Here is a 19,020-nt window from a genome sequence, read left to right on the forward strand (position 1 = left end):
GTGTCAGGGCTTCAGACTAACTTTTTTTTACTAGGAGCACTGTAGCCCCTAACAGAAACTTTTAGCACTGCAGGCAGACAATTTTGGAGCGCACACCTTAAATAGACCACAATTTTTCACATTTTAACTGTATTACTGATAAATGCTTTGGTTTAATACAGGAACTACACTGTGCTGTTTAAGTTCACAGTTATATAACGCGTATTTTGCTTTCATCCCTGTGACGTCACTGGAATGAAAGGGAAACGGCTGGACTGCAAACGAGCTGCTTTCTGTGGGAGATGGGAACTCCCTTTGGGCTGGACTTTGGGCTTTTTCACTTTGCAAACCTGTTACATAACTCAATAAAGGAGAGGGGAAAAACCCAAAAAGCATAATACCATCTCTTTAAGAAAACAGATGGACTAACTTCTTAGTTAACTTGAATGATTTAGTTTTTCTATAAACACATGGGCCGGAGGTGCTGAGTGAATCTCTGTGCCAGCTCCGCAATGAATTATGATTTTACGCCTATTTAATGGTAAAGGCTGCGATTACACTGTGGTCACATGACATGCGAGAGTAAAGCAACGGTGAAGTGGTGTTTCAAAACAAACTGATCTGTTGAAGCCAGAGCGCTGCTTACCAGCAGCATCGGGCGGCTGCGGGGGAGGGTGGTATGGGTGGGCAGGACTCCGGTGTTGTCTGAGAATTACTAAGCTGGTCTATTAGATTAGAGAGGCGTTACTTGGTTTTATTATTATTATTTTATTATTATTTGCCAACTTTTGTATTGAACCTCAAACTGAGTATTTTTTTTTTTGTTTGCTTGCTGGGATACAGAAAAGAAGTTTTTGTTGATATGGACTCTTTGATTCGCTTACTGTGTAACACACTTTGGTGAACTGTGTGTTTCTTCTGTCTGTAGGTAGACCTACCTGATATTATATGATAATATTTAACTCAAATCATCTTTCTCTGAAATTATTATAATTTGATGCCACTTCTCTACCATTGCGCATAATAATTCATGCATCACCTAATTTCATCATAACATAAGAAAGAAAGAACAGTGTGTGTTTAATCTATCTAATATTGTGTTGGTCATACTACACACTGATTTATTGCTTGTCTGTTTTGAATAATACAGGAAATACAGATTATTTTCCAAAATCGTTCAGTCCTAGTATATGTGCGCTGATCATCCCTTAAATCGTCGATAGCCGATCCAATCGCCAATCGGAATGCTGTGTCATTTGTGTATCTGTCTCGGCATCTTTTATACTTTAATAATTTATAATAATTTAAAATTTCATCTGGGAAGAAAGTTATCCACATTACAAAATACAACATTTGGGACTTACTATTGAAGTAGCCTATCTGAACAAAGATTTCAAGGTGGCCTCAAACTCCTGAAAAATAGCCTACAAATCATAGTACAAAAATGTACAAGTCTAGACAAAAAACAGTTGGCCTAAACATTTAAAAATGAGAGATACAGTTTGCTCAAACGTTCATATGATTATCTTTATATTCAAGCATCAATCATATCAAAAGTATCAAAAAAAGTCACACACGTTTACCTAACTAGAACATAAACTACAATGAAAGTAAGTACTCGCACACCTATAGCCTACAAAAAATATTTCTCTCACTTGTGTCCATTAAGCAAACAGCACAAAAATAAACACATCTATCTTTCAATAATTTCTACCAGATTATATTTTAAAGTGATCATATGCTCATTTTCAGGTTGATATTTGTATTTGGGGATTGTACCAGAATAGGTTTACATGGTTTAATTTTCAATGGCTGGAGGAGGCTACTACTGCACACTCTCTTAAGTATGGCAGAGGGACCAAACTGAAGCTTTATTTCCACTAAAGAAATGGCTGAATTTGGCAGTGTGGGAGAATTTTTGGTGACCAGGGCGTTGTTTAAGAGGTGACTGATCACCTGTTCAAAAACTTGTTGTTAAAAGGTTGGTGCTAAAGGAGCGAATAACTACATTAAACTTGATGCTGCACCTGCAGGATCACCACCCAGCTTTGGGTGGTGAATTAGAGACAGTAAATAACTTCTTTCCAAAGAAGAGGCCTCTGCTAATTTAGGCTGTCAGAATCAATCTAGTGAACATCTGACATAGATTTTTATTCAGTGCATAGCCCTATTTGTTCTGCAGAGACTAAATGGGCTTTAATATGCCATTAATGGAAAGTGAAAGTATTTGTGCAGCTTTGTGCAGGACCATACATGCTGCTTTCCAACATGGCCAGTGGCACAGTGTGCAGTTATTGGATTTGAATAACATAAGAAGACCAACTAAACCTTCAATTCAAAAGGTATTTTCTGAATGATTTTTTAAATGTTTGCATCTGCCCAGCCAGTATTTCCCTTATATCAGTGGTTCTCAACCTTTTTTGGGCCAGCGCCCCCCTATTCATTACCCGGGTCCTTTACCACCCCCCATCTAAAAAGATGTTTGCTATTTGCTCTGAATTTTGTTAAAATTTTTTTTATTGTATTGTTATTAAAAACATGGAAAAAACACATAATTGAATGAAAAATATATTATTTACTTTCCCAGGTAACAAAAAAGCCATGTGAAAAGTGAATGTTCCTCCCAGAAACTGTGACTGAGAGCTGCACTGACTTATATTCTGTTATAGTTAGGCTATAGATTTTTAGTCGTCACCTGCCACCGGAATTTTGTGTGTCATATAATTAAGCATTAAAGATTTCTTAAAAATGGTGTTAAAATCTCGTCTCGATCTCGTGAAACCAGTCTCGAATCTCGTCTCGTGGGTTAAGTGTCTCGTCACACCCCTACTAAATACACTTTTGAGAAGTTCTGATGAGAGAAATCAACTGTGTAGAATTTGAATATTGGCAGTTTTACGAAAGTTGATGGCGAAAATGTGCTCAAATGTTTTTGGGGTTGAGAAGCTCCACAAGCGCCCGCAAGGTTAGCGGTGCCAGCCCGCCAGCCAGTCGCGGCCACTACCCTCTGGTCCTAGTTACTCAGACCACTGCAACAGCAACAACAGAGCAACAGAGGAAAGGCCACAACTGTAAGATAGTTTTAATGTTCGTACCGTCGTTACAATCTGAGTAATGGTTTAACATTTTAAAGTAAATCAAGAAACATCCGGCTCGTAATGTAGCCTACAGAACATCCTTAGCTTATAAGTACTTTGGAAAAATAAACTACAGAAGTATTATGAAAGGGGGCTGTTGCTTTATTACTCTAAATAGAGATTACATTGTTAGTGTACAGTTGTGGTTAAAGTACTTGCATTTAATTTGCTTTTATTTATATAGTTAAAAAGCAAAATTCTTCATTAAAAATGATAAGTTTTAAAGTTATAACCTACTTGGCAATAAATCAGTGTGTGAGCTTATTGTTTTGGTGATAAAGCCTGGCTGTTATCTTGGAGCAGCTTCTCCATAGTTATTTGCTTTCTTGGTTTTGAGGTCTCATGGAAGGTTCTGGCTAAGAGAACACTCTTTTAGTTGCATTAGCAAATACGTTAAATGCAATAGTAAATCAGTGGATTATAGGAGTAGCCTACGCTGTCTTGTCTTCTTCCCTGTTTTCCCCCTGGTGTTGATACTAGTGTTCATTCTGAATAGTAAACCTCGTTTGCTTAATGGTAACGTTAGCTAGTTAGGCTGCGTGTTGGAGATCTGTAATTCACTTAAAATATATTTAATTAGTTAAAATGTTTGGTTAGGGTTAGGGGGTGACAAAAATAATTATGACTTATTGATTAAATAAGTAACGGATTTAATTTACTACGAAAATGATTATTAGTTGCAGTCCTGTTTCTGAGTAAACTTCTCTCTCTCTGTTTGTTTATTCTGAATGAAAATTTCTTCCTTGCAACACCAGCAAGTGTGGAAGAACGTTTTAAACTGGATGTTAGTTTTACATTGGATATTCGACAGATGTCTGTTAAAATTCCAACTTAAAACTAACTTCACCTCAGTGAAAAACGGCATCCCTTTGCGGAAATATTACAGTAAAGTGTGGAATTTGAGACACAACGAAGGACATGATTGACAGTTTTCTATTATCAAATGATATATCATAATGTCGCACAGCTCTATATGGACCCCAGTCAGAAAAGTAAATACTAATGGAGATCCTAATAAGGAGAGTTTTCCAATACAGATTAGTTACAAAAATGTTTGTGTAGCACTCAACAGACTCAAACCACCACACTGCTATATCTGCAATAGAACAATATCGGATGACCAATAAATCGGCAGGTCTTCCCTAAATGTTAAAGCCTTTTTTCACACACAAACACAGTAAAAAATAAAATAAAAATATCCAGATATAGATATATTTTTGGTTGTAACAATATATCATGATATTCTAATATTCTAACCAACTAGGAATTTTGTCCTGAGTTGACTTTATCGCTACGCTCCCACTGATGTATGTCTTGTTTCTCAAGGTTTCACTCTTGGGAGTTGTTTGAGGAAGAGCATGGTAAGGGCAGGGATTCGGGCTACACCAGTCTGCACAAAGAGCTGGAACCTTTTCTACTGCGCCGAGTCAAGAAGGATGTGGAGAAATCTCTTCCTGCCAAAGTGGAGCAGATTCTCAGAGTTGAGATGAGTGCTATCCAAAAACAGTATTACAAGTAAGAGCTAAATAGAAAGAAATGTGTAGATATTTGATTTCTTATCATTATACACCTTCAGCAGTAATGTGTAGAAAACTTTGATGCATGACCATTTTTGTTAAGAAGACATGCACATCTTATTTTTCAGTCCAAATTAAGGGTTAAGGATGTATTCAGAATGATAGCGCACTAGCAAAATACCTGTCCCGCTGCAACTTTCACGGCACCAATGCAGGCCTTATTGAAATGAATTATCCTGAGGCTTATTTCCCCCATTTTATTTATTTACATGTTTATTTGACAGGGACCAATAATCTGATGAATGAAGAGAGATGGCTAAAAGCTCTTTTTCGTTCTCGGGCATTATACTCAAAATTCTTTGAAAGGGCCCTGCATCAGTCAGTCAGTTAATATGGGGTCATCTCATGCTAGTCTTATACAGAAAAGAAGCATTTTACAGTAATTATGGAAACGGACATTTCTAATGTAATTTTGCTGCTAGACATTTTAGCTAAACTTATGGAATAGTGTACAAGCCCCATTTCCAGAAAAGTTATATTTTCCAAAATGCATTAAAAACAAAAATCTGTGATATGTTAATTTATTGGAACCTTTTATTTAACTGACAAAAGCACTGATGCACACCCATACCATCACAGAGGCTGGCTTTTGCACCTTTCACTGATAACAATCTGGATGGTCTTCTTCATCTTTGGCACGGTGTTCTTGATGTCATGGCATGAAATTCTAACTTGGTTTTTATTTACAAAATACAATTACACTGGTCAGTAAAACTATTATTACTATTAATTTTTATTGCATTTTGGGTAATATCCCAACCTTTCTGGAAATGGTGTTTGTAGTAATAGGTGCGTGTGTGTGTTTTCTGTTTGTGATCAGATGGATCCTGACCAGGAACTACAAGGCTCTGAGCAAAGGTACAAAAGGCAGCACGTCGGGTTTCCTGAACATCATGATGGAGTTGAAGAAGTGTTGTAACCACTGTTACCTTATCAAGCCCCCAGAAGACAACGAATTTGTCAACAGAGCTGAAGCCTTACAGGTCTGTGTATTTTATGCTATTGTGTTGCAGCACCAGGGTTTCTGTTGGGCCTGACAAAGTTTATATTTTTTAATTTAGGAGTTTTGCAAAGATCCAGACAATCCAGTCCAGTAAAAACATTTAGTCCAAAACACATTATTCCATCAATAAATCCCCAGGGATGATGCTGCTGCATCATTTCATATTTGCCGGCAAACGTGGCAGTATGTCATTATAACCGTAATAACTCCGATTTGGATGTAAACAAATGGAGTATCTTGTACTCTAATTAGCCACTGACCTTTCCACTGACTGCTAATTTGACCCAATAGGAGCTCACATGTTCACAGCCTACATAGCCAACTATAAGTAAGGGCCAGCCCTTATCATTTCGTGGGTTGGCTGAGCCAATTGCAACCAATTGTGCTGGCACTTCGTGTAGCCAATAAAATTCTGAAAATAACGATATCCAGCTTTAAGTTGGAAGTTCATGATCTACCTGCAAAAAAACACATCGGCGTCAATCTACCGCGTGATGCTGCAGCAGCCTATTGCTGCAAGGTGTGGTGCTGTTTTTGAAAAAAACAAAAACAAAACACTAAGACATACCCTTAGAAAACCTATGTAAAATATAATTTTTCATGGAATTGGTATAAAATTTAAAATTGGACTAGGTAAGGCTTTATGCTGTGGCCCCACAGTGTTTTTCAGCTAATAAATCACAGCTGTTGTCTGCATGGAAACGAAAAATATATTCCTTTTAGTGTGTTTTAAACTTATATTAATCAATTCCAGTAGCAATTTAGTGATTCTGACTTTTGGGTTAGACACTTCAGAGTGTTATCGTTCAGAGAAGCCCAAAACCATACATTTACTCCAAATAGTTCATGAACTGCATTCAATTTACTTTGGATATACCTTGAATAGGCGTTTAAAACTAATTTTACAGGAATGGTAAAAGCTTACCGTTACTGACACATGTTTCTATTACTCTATTTTTCTATCCAATTTCAATAATCAGTGAAGCCAATAGTAGACTAAATAATTGAAAGTGTATAGTTCAATATAGTTAGAACAGAAACACTCAGATCATACAGTTGAATTGCCACCTCTGTTAAACTGTTTAAACAAACTGAATTCCTACCCCAACAATGACTACACTTGACTTGCTTGACTTTCATCACAGTGACTTGAGACTTGAAGGTTAAGACTTGAGACTTGCTTGTGACTTGGACATGTGTGACTTACTGCCACCTCTGGTGGTAACTAAGGCGCATTTAAAATTGGAGCCTGACTGACTTATCGTTACGCAGATATTATCGGCCGATTTGAGCTAATTGCAGATTAATCGGCATCTGCATTTATAATGGCCAATTTATGACCATTACAAAAGTTAGTCTGATCTTTCACTCATGTCATGAGTGTTGCATAGTTTGCCCACCAGAGGGTGCTCTTCAACATCACTGTTGATAACACTGCAACACCACAAAAAAAAAACTCCTGGGTCACAGTAGTGTGTTTAATGTGTAATTTGTCCCAAGTTCTCTAGCTCCTCTTTCAAATGTGAAACACTGGTGTGAAATCTCAAAGTTTCAGGTCCTCGTTGTTGACAGTGTAGTATTAGATACGTTCAGTGTTTCCTCTGGGTCACTGTGTCATAGACGGCATGTTTTAGATCCAGATGGAGGTTATTATTTAAAATTTTTCTCACTCACACGCTTTAAAACCTTTTTTAGTAGTTTGTATGATGCTTTGGCGATATTGTTGTTACACATTCATGCCAATAAATGTAATTTGAAACTATAAAAATACCAATATACTACTTCTACTATTAATAATAATACCTAAAATAATAATTGAAGCTGCAAGCAGCAATGAGAGGGCCCGAACACCTCCCATACATCGAGGTGTGCCGCACCCTAGCTGTTGCGTAGTTCGACTTCCTGCGAGTTGGGGTCTGCTGCATCTGTTTTCCCGTTGTGCAAGTTCTGTCTTTGTGGCAAGGGAGTCAAGTACAGTCGTTGATTAGTAGGTAGAGTTATCGTTATGGCTGAACATTGGCATGTAGATATCTTCAGGGCAGGACTCCTATGAAACATATGAAGTTTGGGGCAGATTTGACCACATACAGTCCAGTTACAACTATTTAATATTTCATGGCAAAGGATCAAAAGTCAATGCCACGACACGGCGTTACATTATAGCATCATCAAGGTCTTAAGCTTTTTCCGATACACTTTTGAGATGAATCAGATCAACCTGCTAGGACAAGTACATGATAGTATAAAACATGTCATTATGTTTTGCCAGTAGGTGGCGCCATACCTATGACTAAACAAGTTTGTAGGGGTCTTCAGGGTGGGACTTTTATCAAACATGTACAGTTTGGGGCAGATTTAACCACGCCCAGCCCATTTACTATTTATTATTGGTGAAACATTAAAATTGTACACCACGCCAGAGACCTGTAGTTTGATGTATCCTAAAAAGCTTTGCAATTTAACATTGCAAGGGTCTTTGGATGGCACTGCCCACAAGTTGATCTGAACATATCTGTAGGAGGAGTTCATTATGGAGTATGGTGCCAGTAAACAGCGTAATATAGCTGACTTCCTCTTGGGTTTGGTGTATGGCTCCAAGAGACTTTTCTTTAAAGAGGTGGTTTTCTGCTCATTTTCAGGTTCAAAATCTTATTTAGGGGTTGTACCAGAACATGTTTACATGGTTTAATTTTCAAAAAACACCATATTTTCGACATACTGCACATTGCTGCAGCTCCTCTTTTCACCTTCCATTACTTAACCTAATGTTTTAGATCTTTGCTGTGGTATAGTGTCAGTATTGGTAATGAGATATTTAGGCAGGTATCATATCGAAGTCATAATTTTGGTGTTGTGACAACACTACCACCATGTGCTGTTCTACCTGGTAGCAATGTCAGGTTTCAGTTCATGACTTGACATGCCAAGCTTTCAGTTTTATTTGCAGGTAGTGGTTTGTAGTAGTGCTGCGGTAGAAGAATGTTGATATTCATTTCAACTCAAGATTAATGTATGAGAACTGAGTGGATGTGCTAAATTTCCGGCAGCATACCAAATGAAAAAAAGTTGAGTTCACATGAATTTCATGATTTTACTATAGACAAATAACTTTTAGCCCCTCTTTTCCTCTTATAGCAACTGATCCGCAGCAGTGGGAAGCTTGTTCTGTTGGACAAACTACTGGTGCGTTTGAAGGAGCGAGGCCACAGAGTTCTCATCTTCTCCCAGATGGTACGGATGCTGGATATCCTGGCTGAATATCTGAGGAGCCGACAGTTCCTCTTTCAGGTAGCTACACACTGTCCTCATACGACCATTAGACATGGTACTGTACATACATACACAGGTTATGCACCACAAAAGCACTCACAGAATTTTGTTCCGGCTAACAACTAAAGATGAAATGCCATCGACATCGACATATTTGTTAGACTTTTTCTAATTTGAAATGTTGTATATTTGTATAGAGATTAGATGGCTCCATTAAAGGGGAGATGAGGAAGCAGGCGTTGGATCATTTTAATGCTGAGGGCTCAGAGGTAAGACCTATGCCTTGGATACAGTAAAATGCAGTGTTTACCTAATTTGAATAAACAAGGACTGCAATATATAGTGAACCTCTACTTGTGCCCAGGATTTCTGCTTCCTGTTATCAACACGTGCGGGTGGTCTGGGTATCAATCTGGCATCGGCTGACACAGTAGTCATCTTTGACTCAGACTGGAACCCCCAGAATGATCTGCAGGCCCAGGCCAGAGCCCACAGGATTGGACAGAAAAGACAAGTAAGCAACAGCTTTCATAAACCTAGAGCCAATTCTTTGTTTGTTGTAATTTGCTGCAGTATGCAAACTGTCACCTGTATTAACACACTATAGAGTTGGCAGTGAGTAAAATGATGTTGACTGTGGCTACTGGACACAGTAGCTGCGTTATAGCAAAAGCCTTCGAATAGTTGGCCAGTGAAACACTGAAATTGTGAAACAGCAACAGGAAGTGTTGGCATTAACAAATACTGCAGCTCCGCCCGGAGCAGCAGAGAAAACTGGTTGTTACCAGTAGCATTACCTAATTACTGATGGAGATCAATGATTGGGCAAGATTACAGGAAAAAGGCAATGAGGCCAACCAATTATCCTGCTGTGGACAAAGATTCTTTAAAGTAACAATACCGCAATGTTAAAGTTTATAATGAAGTCCTACATTTAAATTTGAGTAAAAGTACGGAAGTATTGGCAACAAAATGTGTATGAAGTATGAAAAGGTGGATTGTCCAGTTTCAGAGATTTAGATTATTAGAGTTAATATAGGATTATTTAAGGCTGGATGATATGAGGAAGTCACAGCGTGCTTCTCAAGTCTTTTAATTGCATCCATGTTTCCCTCACTTGCGTCTTTTCCTTGCGTCTTAGTCCTGCCCACTGGGGATGTATGGAGAGACGCAAGGAAACCAAACCAGGAGAGAGAAGTTTCTGATGACGGCAGTAGCTGATCACAGCTAACAGCTATAGAGACTTTTGATGGAGTTTGTGTCTGCACACATGTGCACTGTGTTGGTACTACTAAAGTCTCAGTTATCAGTGCAGAGCAGCACGATTCTCTCTGTAGCTGTTACCTGTTAACAAACACCTGCCATGAATAATTATAGGTTACTGTATGTCCTGCACACAGGATCATTTCTACTGGAACAATGCTTATATTATCTGCAGTTAGATTTATTGGTTCTGATTGTAAATTCAGTGTTGAATAACCCAGAATGTGATCATGGTATCTTTGGATTTATTTGGCTAAATGTTAAAGGCAAATTGAAATGATGTAGTTTTAGGCTTTCCATTTATTTCCTCTTCTGATATCCTTTAAAACTACTGCATAGCCTAGGCCTACAGCTGATTTTACTCACAGAGCCGCTGTCTGCATCAGATGCAGTAGGTGAAATCTGCTGGATGAGCAGCTTTATTTTCCTTTTAGTGACTTGTCCAACTCCTTTGGTTTTTTATGTTTACTATGTAACACAGGAATGATCAGCCTCACATGTTGTGACAACCTGCAACTGCCAGGTTGCACCACCCTGTAAACACTCACTCTTAATCAGACTCACTGAATCGCCCTGCTAGCAGGTGTGGGGGAAAAAGTGAACGGGAGAGAGAGGATTGAGAGAAGAAGAGTTGTGAGCGGCGGAGCAGCATGCTCTTTGTTAGATGAAGCAGAAAAACCGAGGTAGTTAATCCCTTGAGACCGTTCGAGTCATTAACAATCACGTTCTTTCACCGTACCGGCCATAAACTACTCCACTTCTATACCACTGCTGAGTAGGCTACAATATTTATCGCCTTCCAGTTGTCTCCGGTCGTAAGTCCAACAAAACCCCTGTCTTGCTCTGGCCAGTTTCGTTTGTTTTTCCTAGGCTCCTCTGTGATGGGCTGATTTGTGTTGATACTTTGTGATGGACAGAATTTAAGTTGCTACTTGGTATGGACTAAACTTATGATGATATTTTGTGATGGAGTGAATTTATGTTGCTACTTTAGTTAAACTAAACTGCGGCTGATGTGCGTTTAGAGTTGATTGCAGTGTGTTATTTTGAGATTTGCTTTTCTTTTGTGGATTGATAAAATACAAAATACCTCTGTTTCAAGCTGAACCTTTGAGTGCTGGTTTTTCACACTGTTGTATATTTCAATGCGAGGGTGTACATTTTATGTGTGCGTCCTTTGTAACATTTGTGTTGTAAGCCTAAAAATATGAAATGCCAGGAGAGTGACCTGACTGGCACCCCTGTAAAAAAGTGTGGCAGCATTTCATTCTTCTCTCAACCAAAAAGGTTAACTGCTGCATTTGCAAAGCTGAGCTTTTCTGAAGAGAAGTGTTTCTTGCTGACAGACTCCGACTCTCTCTGACTTTAATTGTCTCTATAATAAAAGTTAATAGTAGAAAAAAAGAAAAAAATCTTTCTAATAAATGAAGAAAGTTTGTCGGGCTGTTGTTCAGACCTACAATGAACTCAGATTTTAACTAGACAGTAAATCAAAACAAATCAAATATAATACTTTACATTGATACAGTTGAGTTTAATGTTATCTGTCCTGATGTATCAATCAGTCTGATCAGCTGCAGCGTCTAATCAATAGAACGACTACCCAGTAAGGGGGTGTGTCGGTCAGTAAAACCTCCGCGAAGGATGCACGGGTGTATCCTTGCTCATAGCTCCTCAGAAATTGCTGCTCGTTCCTGACTCCTCGGAGCGCAAAGAATAGCTCTGGGACAGTATGCAAGATGGCGGAGCGGAACAACTTCCGGTTTGAGTGAGGAGAAAGGAGCGAAGAAACGACAAATAAGAGACTTCAGAAGCACCCACAGTGTGTCTGTTAACAAGAGATCATTTGTTCGTTTCCCTAAATGCTGGAAAGTGAAGGCAGTTGGCGCTAGCAAAGATCTCCCTGTGCTTCCGGTCTGGAAGCTGAGCAGGACTGGACGGGACGGAATCACACGACAACAAACGCGGTAGTCTCTTTTTAGGGGAAAGTACATAAACACTATGATGAACACACACAGTGGGGAACAGGATTAAAAAAACAATAACAGACATGGGAAAATTCAATCATTTAGAAGTTCTGAATTTCGGCTTCGATTACTTTTCAATTAATCGTCCAGCCCTATGATCAAATGTTAAAATTTTTAAGTATTTGATTGACATTTTCATATATAATATCTATAATAATGCATCATTTATGAGATCATGATATGTTCTATATGGAAAAATAGCTGTAAATGTATTCGTGTTAGCTGTCAAATATAGTGGATATATGGAATAGCCCGCCAGAATGTAGTGGAGTAGAAGTACAAAGTAGCATAAAAAACAATTACTCAAGTATCTCAAGATTGTACTAAAGTACAGTAATTTAGTAAATGTACTTGATTACATTCTACCACTGTGGTCATCACATTACTAAAGTTATACAGTTTTTCTACTTGGATAATCCCTAGGAGACATAAATTATCCACCAAATGCACTGCCAAAAAGTGTTTAATTGCTGTCCCGTTGATATACACAGTATACTGTAAATCTTTGCTTGTGGTTTGCAGGTGAATATCTATCGTCTGGTGACGAAGGGCTCAGTTGAAGAGGACATCATTGAGAGGGCGAAGAAAAAAATGGTGCTGGACCACCTTGTCATTCAGAGGATGGACACCACAGGGAAAACTGTGCTCCATACTGGTGCTGCACCCTCCAGGCAAGCAACACATGCTGCATTCTGCTGCTTCACTGACTGTCCTCATTCTGCCCATGTCCCTTGACCTAAAATCTCTGCTCTTGACCACATTGTTATTGACAGAGCTGCCAAGACAAGCTCTTTTCTTTTCTCACCCAGTGCTGCAACACTTTATCTCACTTGAGTTTGTTTTATTTTATTACATACAGTTCAGCACCATTCAACAAGGAGGAGCTGTCTGCCATCCTGAAGTTTGGTGCTGTGGAGCTTTTCAAAGAGCCAGAGGGTGAGGAGCAGGAGCCTCAGGTATGTAGTTATATACAGAATTGTATGTACTTAATTACACTTTATTTCGAAATATATGGAAGTAGCATGTTATGGCCATTTCTGCTGTGTAGGAAATGGACATTGACGAGATCCTCAAAAGAGCTGAGACCAGGGAAAATGATCCTGGACCCTCCACAGTGGGAGAAGAACTGCTGTCTCAGTTCAAGGTAAAAGAAAAAACACTTTCAGAATGTTTCAGAAACTGATTGAACAATATTCAACATTGTTATACTCTGTTCTTCAGCAAAGTTCAGTTTGTTGACTTTTTTTATGTAGGTGGCCAACTTTTCCATGATGGAGGATGAAGAAATGGATATTGACTCTGAACGTAGTCATCGGAGTTGGGACGATATCATTCCTGAGGAGCAGAGGAGGAGGATGGAGGAGGAGGAGAGACAGAAAGAGCTGGAGGAAATCTATTTGCTGCCACGCATGAGGAATTGTGCCAAACAGGTAACACAAGAACTCATGTCAGCTATTATAAGCACTCGTGATTTAGGTATTTAGTTTTCAGAAAAAAATATTTGCTTTAATTTGCATGCTATTCAGGGCTACTGTGCGTTTTGGGTAATTATGAACTTCAGGGTGTATTTTCTTGGTTTTTGTTAACAGATAAGCTTTAATGCCAGTGAGGGCCGGCAGAGCAGGAACAGGAGGTATTCTGGATCTGACAGTGACTCCCCCTCAGACCGAAAGAGGCCAAAGAAACGAGGACGGCCTAGAACCATTCCACGAGAAAATATCAAGGGCTTCAGCGATGCTGAGATTCGGAGGTTATTATATTAAAAGCAGATTTCTCAGTTTGGCTATATAAACTCCTTACATATTCCTTTTAACATCTCTGTGAACTACTTACAGGTTTGTCAAAAGTTACAAAAAATTTGGAGGACCACTAGAAAGGTAAAGTGCATCAGATTTTGTTTTTGTTAACAATTAAGAACAACGTGCCACACAGTCTGTTTAACAAATGTCTTTTCAGGTTGGATGCTATTGCTCGTGATGCTGAACTTGTGGATAAGTCTGAACATGACCTGAAACGCTTGGCAGAGACGGTTCACAACGGCTGCGTGAGAACACTACGAGAAAACCCTTGTGGACCAGAGAAGACATCCGGTAACTAAACAGATCCTTTAATGTGTTAAAGATTCTATCAGCACATGATGGGAAATACTTGTTTTTGCACACTAGTTCAAAATCTGTGTGAGCACTTCTCCTTTGCTGAGTTGATCCATCCACCTCACCTCAAGGGTAGCAATTTAACTCGTGGCTGTGACTCATTTGGATCTGACATTTAGTGGGCAGCCGCAATTTGAATTAGTCCATCCTAGTAGATCCCATTCACATATAATAGCTGACTCATTGATTTTGAATCAGACTGTGTTATTGGCCTGTGTAGGTATTAACCTACATTCATACTAACACTATCAGTAATTTCTTAAAATCTATCTATTTTAATAATTTTGTCCATTACATGTCAGATAACTGTGGAAATGCCCAAAGTGACGTTTTCAAGTGACTTATTTGCTCTATCAACAGTCCAAAACGGAAATTGACATTGATATAAAACAGAGAGAAGTGTCAAATATTGAAGGAGCTGCAATATTTCAGACAGCAAATCAACTTTGCTCTGTACACATACCAGTAGGGCTACATTGGGCCAGATTTACCAGCAGCCTGAATAAAGAGTATGAAATTGCGTGTGCATTCTAAAAGGTGCAAACACAATGGAGGTGGCGGTATTTAAATGAAGGTTTTGCATGTTTTAATGGTTTGTATCATGGGGAGTTGGGAGGGAAAAGAAGTCAGGTCGAAATGAAATTTGCTTTATTGGCATGAATATTAAATACAACGGTATTGCCAAAGCTTCAAGGAAAATAAAAAAAACAATTCAATTCATATAGTTTGAGTAAATACAATAATTTTACTTGTATATATTTGATATAGAATATTATGTAATATTTTTAATTTCTCTACGCCTTCTATCATTACATCTGTCTCTCCTTCTCGCAACAATAACAGAAGCCATCTCTGATCAGCACTTGGTGGTTTGCACCTTCATTTCAAATGTATTAAATACAGATGCTGTTGCACTCACGAGAAATTGCTTTTAGTCTTGTTAGATCACATTGCGTTTAGTAAATAAAAGTATTTGCATGTTACCCTACTTTGCTCAATAAAATTGAAAGGCCCCAAAACTGCATATTCATTAGGGCAAAAGTACTAAATGAACAACATGTACTATATTGCACTTTTGAAAGACGACATTCTCTGTGCACATCGTTAGTAGATCAGCTTACATGTTAATTTGCTGTTGATACAAATTTGCACAGGTTTTTACTCACGCAACCTTTAGTAAATCTGGCCCATAGGATTTTGTTTAGTAACAATATTGAGCCTCTCAAAATGTGAATTATTTTAAACATCTGTCCTTTACATCAGCGGTTCCCAAATTTTTTAGGCAATGCACCTCTGTCTATATATATATATATTATATTATATTATATTATATTATATTAAAGTTCGAAATCAATCCACAGTTCCCCTGCGTGCGTGGAACCGTGTGGAGGGAGGTGGGGGGGTATTTTCATGACAAAAAAAACATCCCTCTGCTGTTTTCTCACAAATTGTACCATGTTATAGCCTCATAAACAAATTAACATGAACTAAAAGAGGATCCATATGAGGATTTGTTAGTACAGCGAGGGTGGCTCAGCCTGAGAGAGAGGCAGAGGGAAAGAGGTGTGTGAGTAGCCATTCCCTGTGAGCTAACTAGTAACACTAATGTTTTTAGTTTTAAATTAAATTTACAAAGGAAAGTTTTCAATTAAGGTTTTTATTTCATGAAAAATTCCACAAAAAATAATTGTTGTAGTTATTACACTACTACAGGGGTGCGCGCACCACACTTTCGCTGCTTTACATGATTAAATGGTTCATTAGGAAACTTTGCTTAAAACCTGCTTGTTTTTCCACTTGTTTGATCATCAGGAGGCAGAAGAGGGAAGGTGAAAGGCCCTACATTCAGGATCTCCGGCGTCCAGGTGAATGCCAAGCTTGTTATCTCCCACGAGGAAGAGCTGGCTCCACTCCACAAGGCTATTCCTGCTGACCCTGAGGAGAGAAAGAAGTAAAGCTCCCGATACGCTATATGATTTCTGTAAGACAGGATTTGTATGTCTGGATTTTAATTGTGTATTTTTGAATAGGTATATGATTCCATGCCATTCAAAGGCAGCACACTTTGACATTGAGTGGGGGAAGGAGGACGACTCCAGCCTCCTCATAGGAATCTATGAGTATGGTTATGGCAGCTGGGAGATGATCAAGATGGACCCGGACCTCAATCTCACACATAAGGTGAGTTCAGGCACAATATATTTTAATCTCTTTGTATGATCTTCATAGGATTGTGTTTAATGTCATATTGTCTTGTTTTTAATACTATATACTAGGGGTGTGCAATATTACAATTTTGAATGATTAAAAAGTCTCCACAATCTGCCTTTTCAGGGAGATTGTTAGATTGTGCACTGTAGCACGGTCCTATCAGCTGTGGCTCATACACGCATTTGACAGTTGCTCTGTCAGCATTGCAGGTCAGCTGCCTCGCTCCCTGCGTCCTCCGCTCTCTACAAAGGAAACTCTGTAACTGTTGGGCCTCATAAAATTAACTGTAAAGTTCCCAGTTTCACCCAGCTGCTCTGCCTCAACTCTCTGTGATTTACGGAGTTTGCTGATTAACAGAAAGTGTTACTTGTTGCTAAAGTAACTGATAACTGCGGCTAAGTAGCTGCCGTTAACTAGTTACCTTAAGTAGCCTAGTGGTCATAGCTGACTCAGCCCAGACTGGGAGATCGGAGCACCTAGGGAGTGTATTGTGTTTAACGTTACACTAAGTTACTAAAGAACTGGAGGGTTTCAGGCCAGGATAACATAAGTGAGCAGCGCTGTATTGGGCACCAGAGCCGAGCGAGCGGGCAACAAAACTTTGTTCAGCAGCTTCCCTGTAAACACGGCATTAACGGGACCGAACACAGACACCAACAGGGAATATATTACCACGGTGATTTATAGAGTTCTTGATGAACAGATACAATTCACGGTTTAGCAAAAAGTAAATGTATCTGTCTAGCCTATCTGTGGCTAGTTAGCTCGTTTAGCTGTGCTTTTAGCTGTCCTATTAGTTAGTCCCGGGGTGCCAAGAGCCATACCCAACAAGAAAGCCACCTTGGTCCTATATTCCCTGTCATCAAACTGGCCTATGTCGGTCTCGGAGGCTGTGTGGTGTGTCCCGGTCCGGCTGCAGTGTTCAGTCACTGAGAGCTGAACCAGTCTGCATGACGGGGTAGGAGCGTAAAACATTTAGCATTATTGGCTACTGTAAACGCCAATCAATATCTGCAAAGTCGCTCCCTGTCTTTGTGTTTTTAAATATGCAGAAGCAAATAGCACATTTGTGGTAAAATAAATGTATATTTAAAATGTTATAAGAACATAATGAATCAGTTCTTTATTGTTTGAATGTATTATTAGGATACCTTGTAAACGATTTCATAAAGTTGTGTTATTTAGGGATGCACCGAATGTTCGGCCACCGAAATTAATCGGGCGAAAATAGCCAAAAAAAGCACTTTTGGTGTTTGGCATAATAAGTCAAAAGACCGAAGAAATTTTACCGAACAATTACGTTGACGCATCGGCAGTGTGGAAGTATAATAAAGTGTCTAAAATGTGTGTGTGTATGTGTATGTATGTATATGTGTGTGTGTGTGTGTATATATATATATGTATTTATATATATATATATATATATATACACACACATAAAAAACACATACATTATTTTTTGATTTTGGTATATTGGTGCATAACAAACATAGTAGGTAGAAAATATTAGAAAGATAAAGCAAGTAGTGATGGTCACGAATCATTACATTACATTTATTCATTTAGCTGCTTTTATCCAAAGTGACTTACAATTGCTATACATGTCAGAGGTCACACACCTCTGGAAGTGTCTTGCTCAGGGACACATTGGTGTATGTTTGTGTCACAGTGGGGAATTGAACCCGGATCTCTCACATCAGAGGCATGTGTCTTCTCCACTGCGCCATCACCACCCCTAAATATAAAATTGACAATATATAATAATATAAAGTAATAAAGAATATTTACAATATGGCTGTTAGCCTTTAAAATGTCATATTTACTGTGAATTGTCTCTCTGAACTGACTTATCTTCTCCCTTAAAAATCACATAACATTTGCGTAACATTTACTGTGTCTATTGTTGATCAGCTCCTACCAGATGACCCTGACAAGAAGCCACAGGCCAAACAGCTACAGACCAGAGCAGACTACCTCATTAAGTTGCTGAGCAAGGACCTGGCCAAAAAAGAAGCACAGAAACAAGCAGGGACAGTAAGTCTTACACTAACTCTACCTGTCAAGCTTATCAGCATCGATAACCAGAATGCTTTAAGGTAGGTAGATTTATTTTGTCGCAGTATAACAGGATATATAGTGAAATTGTGTTTGTAACTCCCTTCTGCTACATTGCAATATACATTAATTAATATAGAAGCAATGCTTAGGGGGGGAGGGGGGAAGCTGCTCTGCAGTCTGGTGGTGCGGCAGCACAAACTTCTATATCTCTTCCCAGAAGGCAGCAGGGTGAACAGGCTGTGGCTGGTTGGGTACTGTCCTTTTGTATCCTTTGGGCTCTGTGTACCAATGATCTTCTGAGCAGTTTTAATCATCCGCTGCAGACCTTCCAGTCCTGGGCCG

The 19,020-nt window shown here is 38.9% G+C and overlaps 1 protein-coding gene across 1 annotated transcript in view; it reads left to right on the forward strand.

The window, feature by feature from the left end:
- Positions 1-19,020, forward strand: part of chd1 (chromodomain helicase DNA binding protein 1) — a 42,063-nt gene that overhangs the window by 9,865 nt on the left and 13,178 nt on the right. The window contains exons 14-28 of the mRNA XM_046066372.1: positions 4,443-4,631; positions 5,514-5,676; positions 8,832-8,984; positions 9,164-9,235; positions 9,331-9,480; positions 12,779-12,927; positions 13,116-13,212; positions 13,305-13,400; positions 13,510-13,686; positions 13,846-14,006; positions 14,092-14,133; positions 14,213-14,346; positions 16,222-16,360; positions 16,440-16,590; positions 18,532-18,654. Of these exons, the coding sequence (XP_045922328.1) occupies positions 4,443-4,631; positions 5,514-5,676; positions 8,832-8,984; positions 9,164-9,235; positions 9,331-9,480; positions 12,779-12,927; positions 13,116-13,212; positions 13,305-13,400; positions 13,510-13,686; positions 13,846-14,006; positions 14,092-14,133; positions 14,213-14,346; positions 16,222-16,360; positions 16,440-16,590; positions 18,532-18,654 (1,996 nt within the window). The remainder of the gene's footprint in view (positions 1-4,442; positions 4,632-5,513; positions 5,677-8,831; positions 8,985-9,163; positions 9,236-9,330; positions 9,481-12,778; positions 12,928-13,115; positions 13,213-13,304; positions 13,401-13,509; positions 13,687-13,845; positions 14,007-14,091; positions 14,134-14,212; positions 14,347-16,221; positions 16,361-16,439; positions 16,591-18,531; positions 18,655-19,020) is intronic.

The sequence above is a fragment of the Micropterus dolomieu genome, linkage group LG13 (genome assembly GCF_021292245.1).
Source record: "Micropterus dolomieu isolate WLL.071019.BEF.003 ecotype Adirondacks linkage group LG13, ASM2129224v1, whole genome shotgun sequence".
NCBI lineage: Eukaryota > Metazoa > Chordata > Actinopteri > Centrarchiformes > Centrarchidae > Micropterus > Micropterus dolomieu.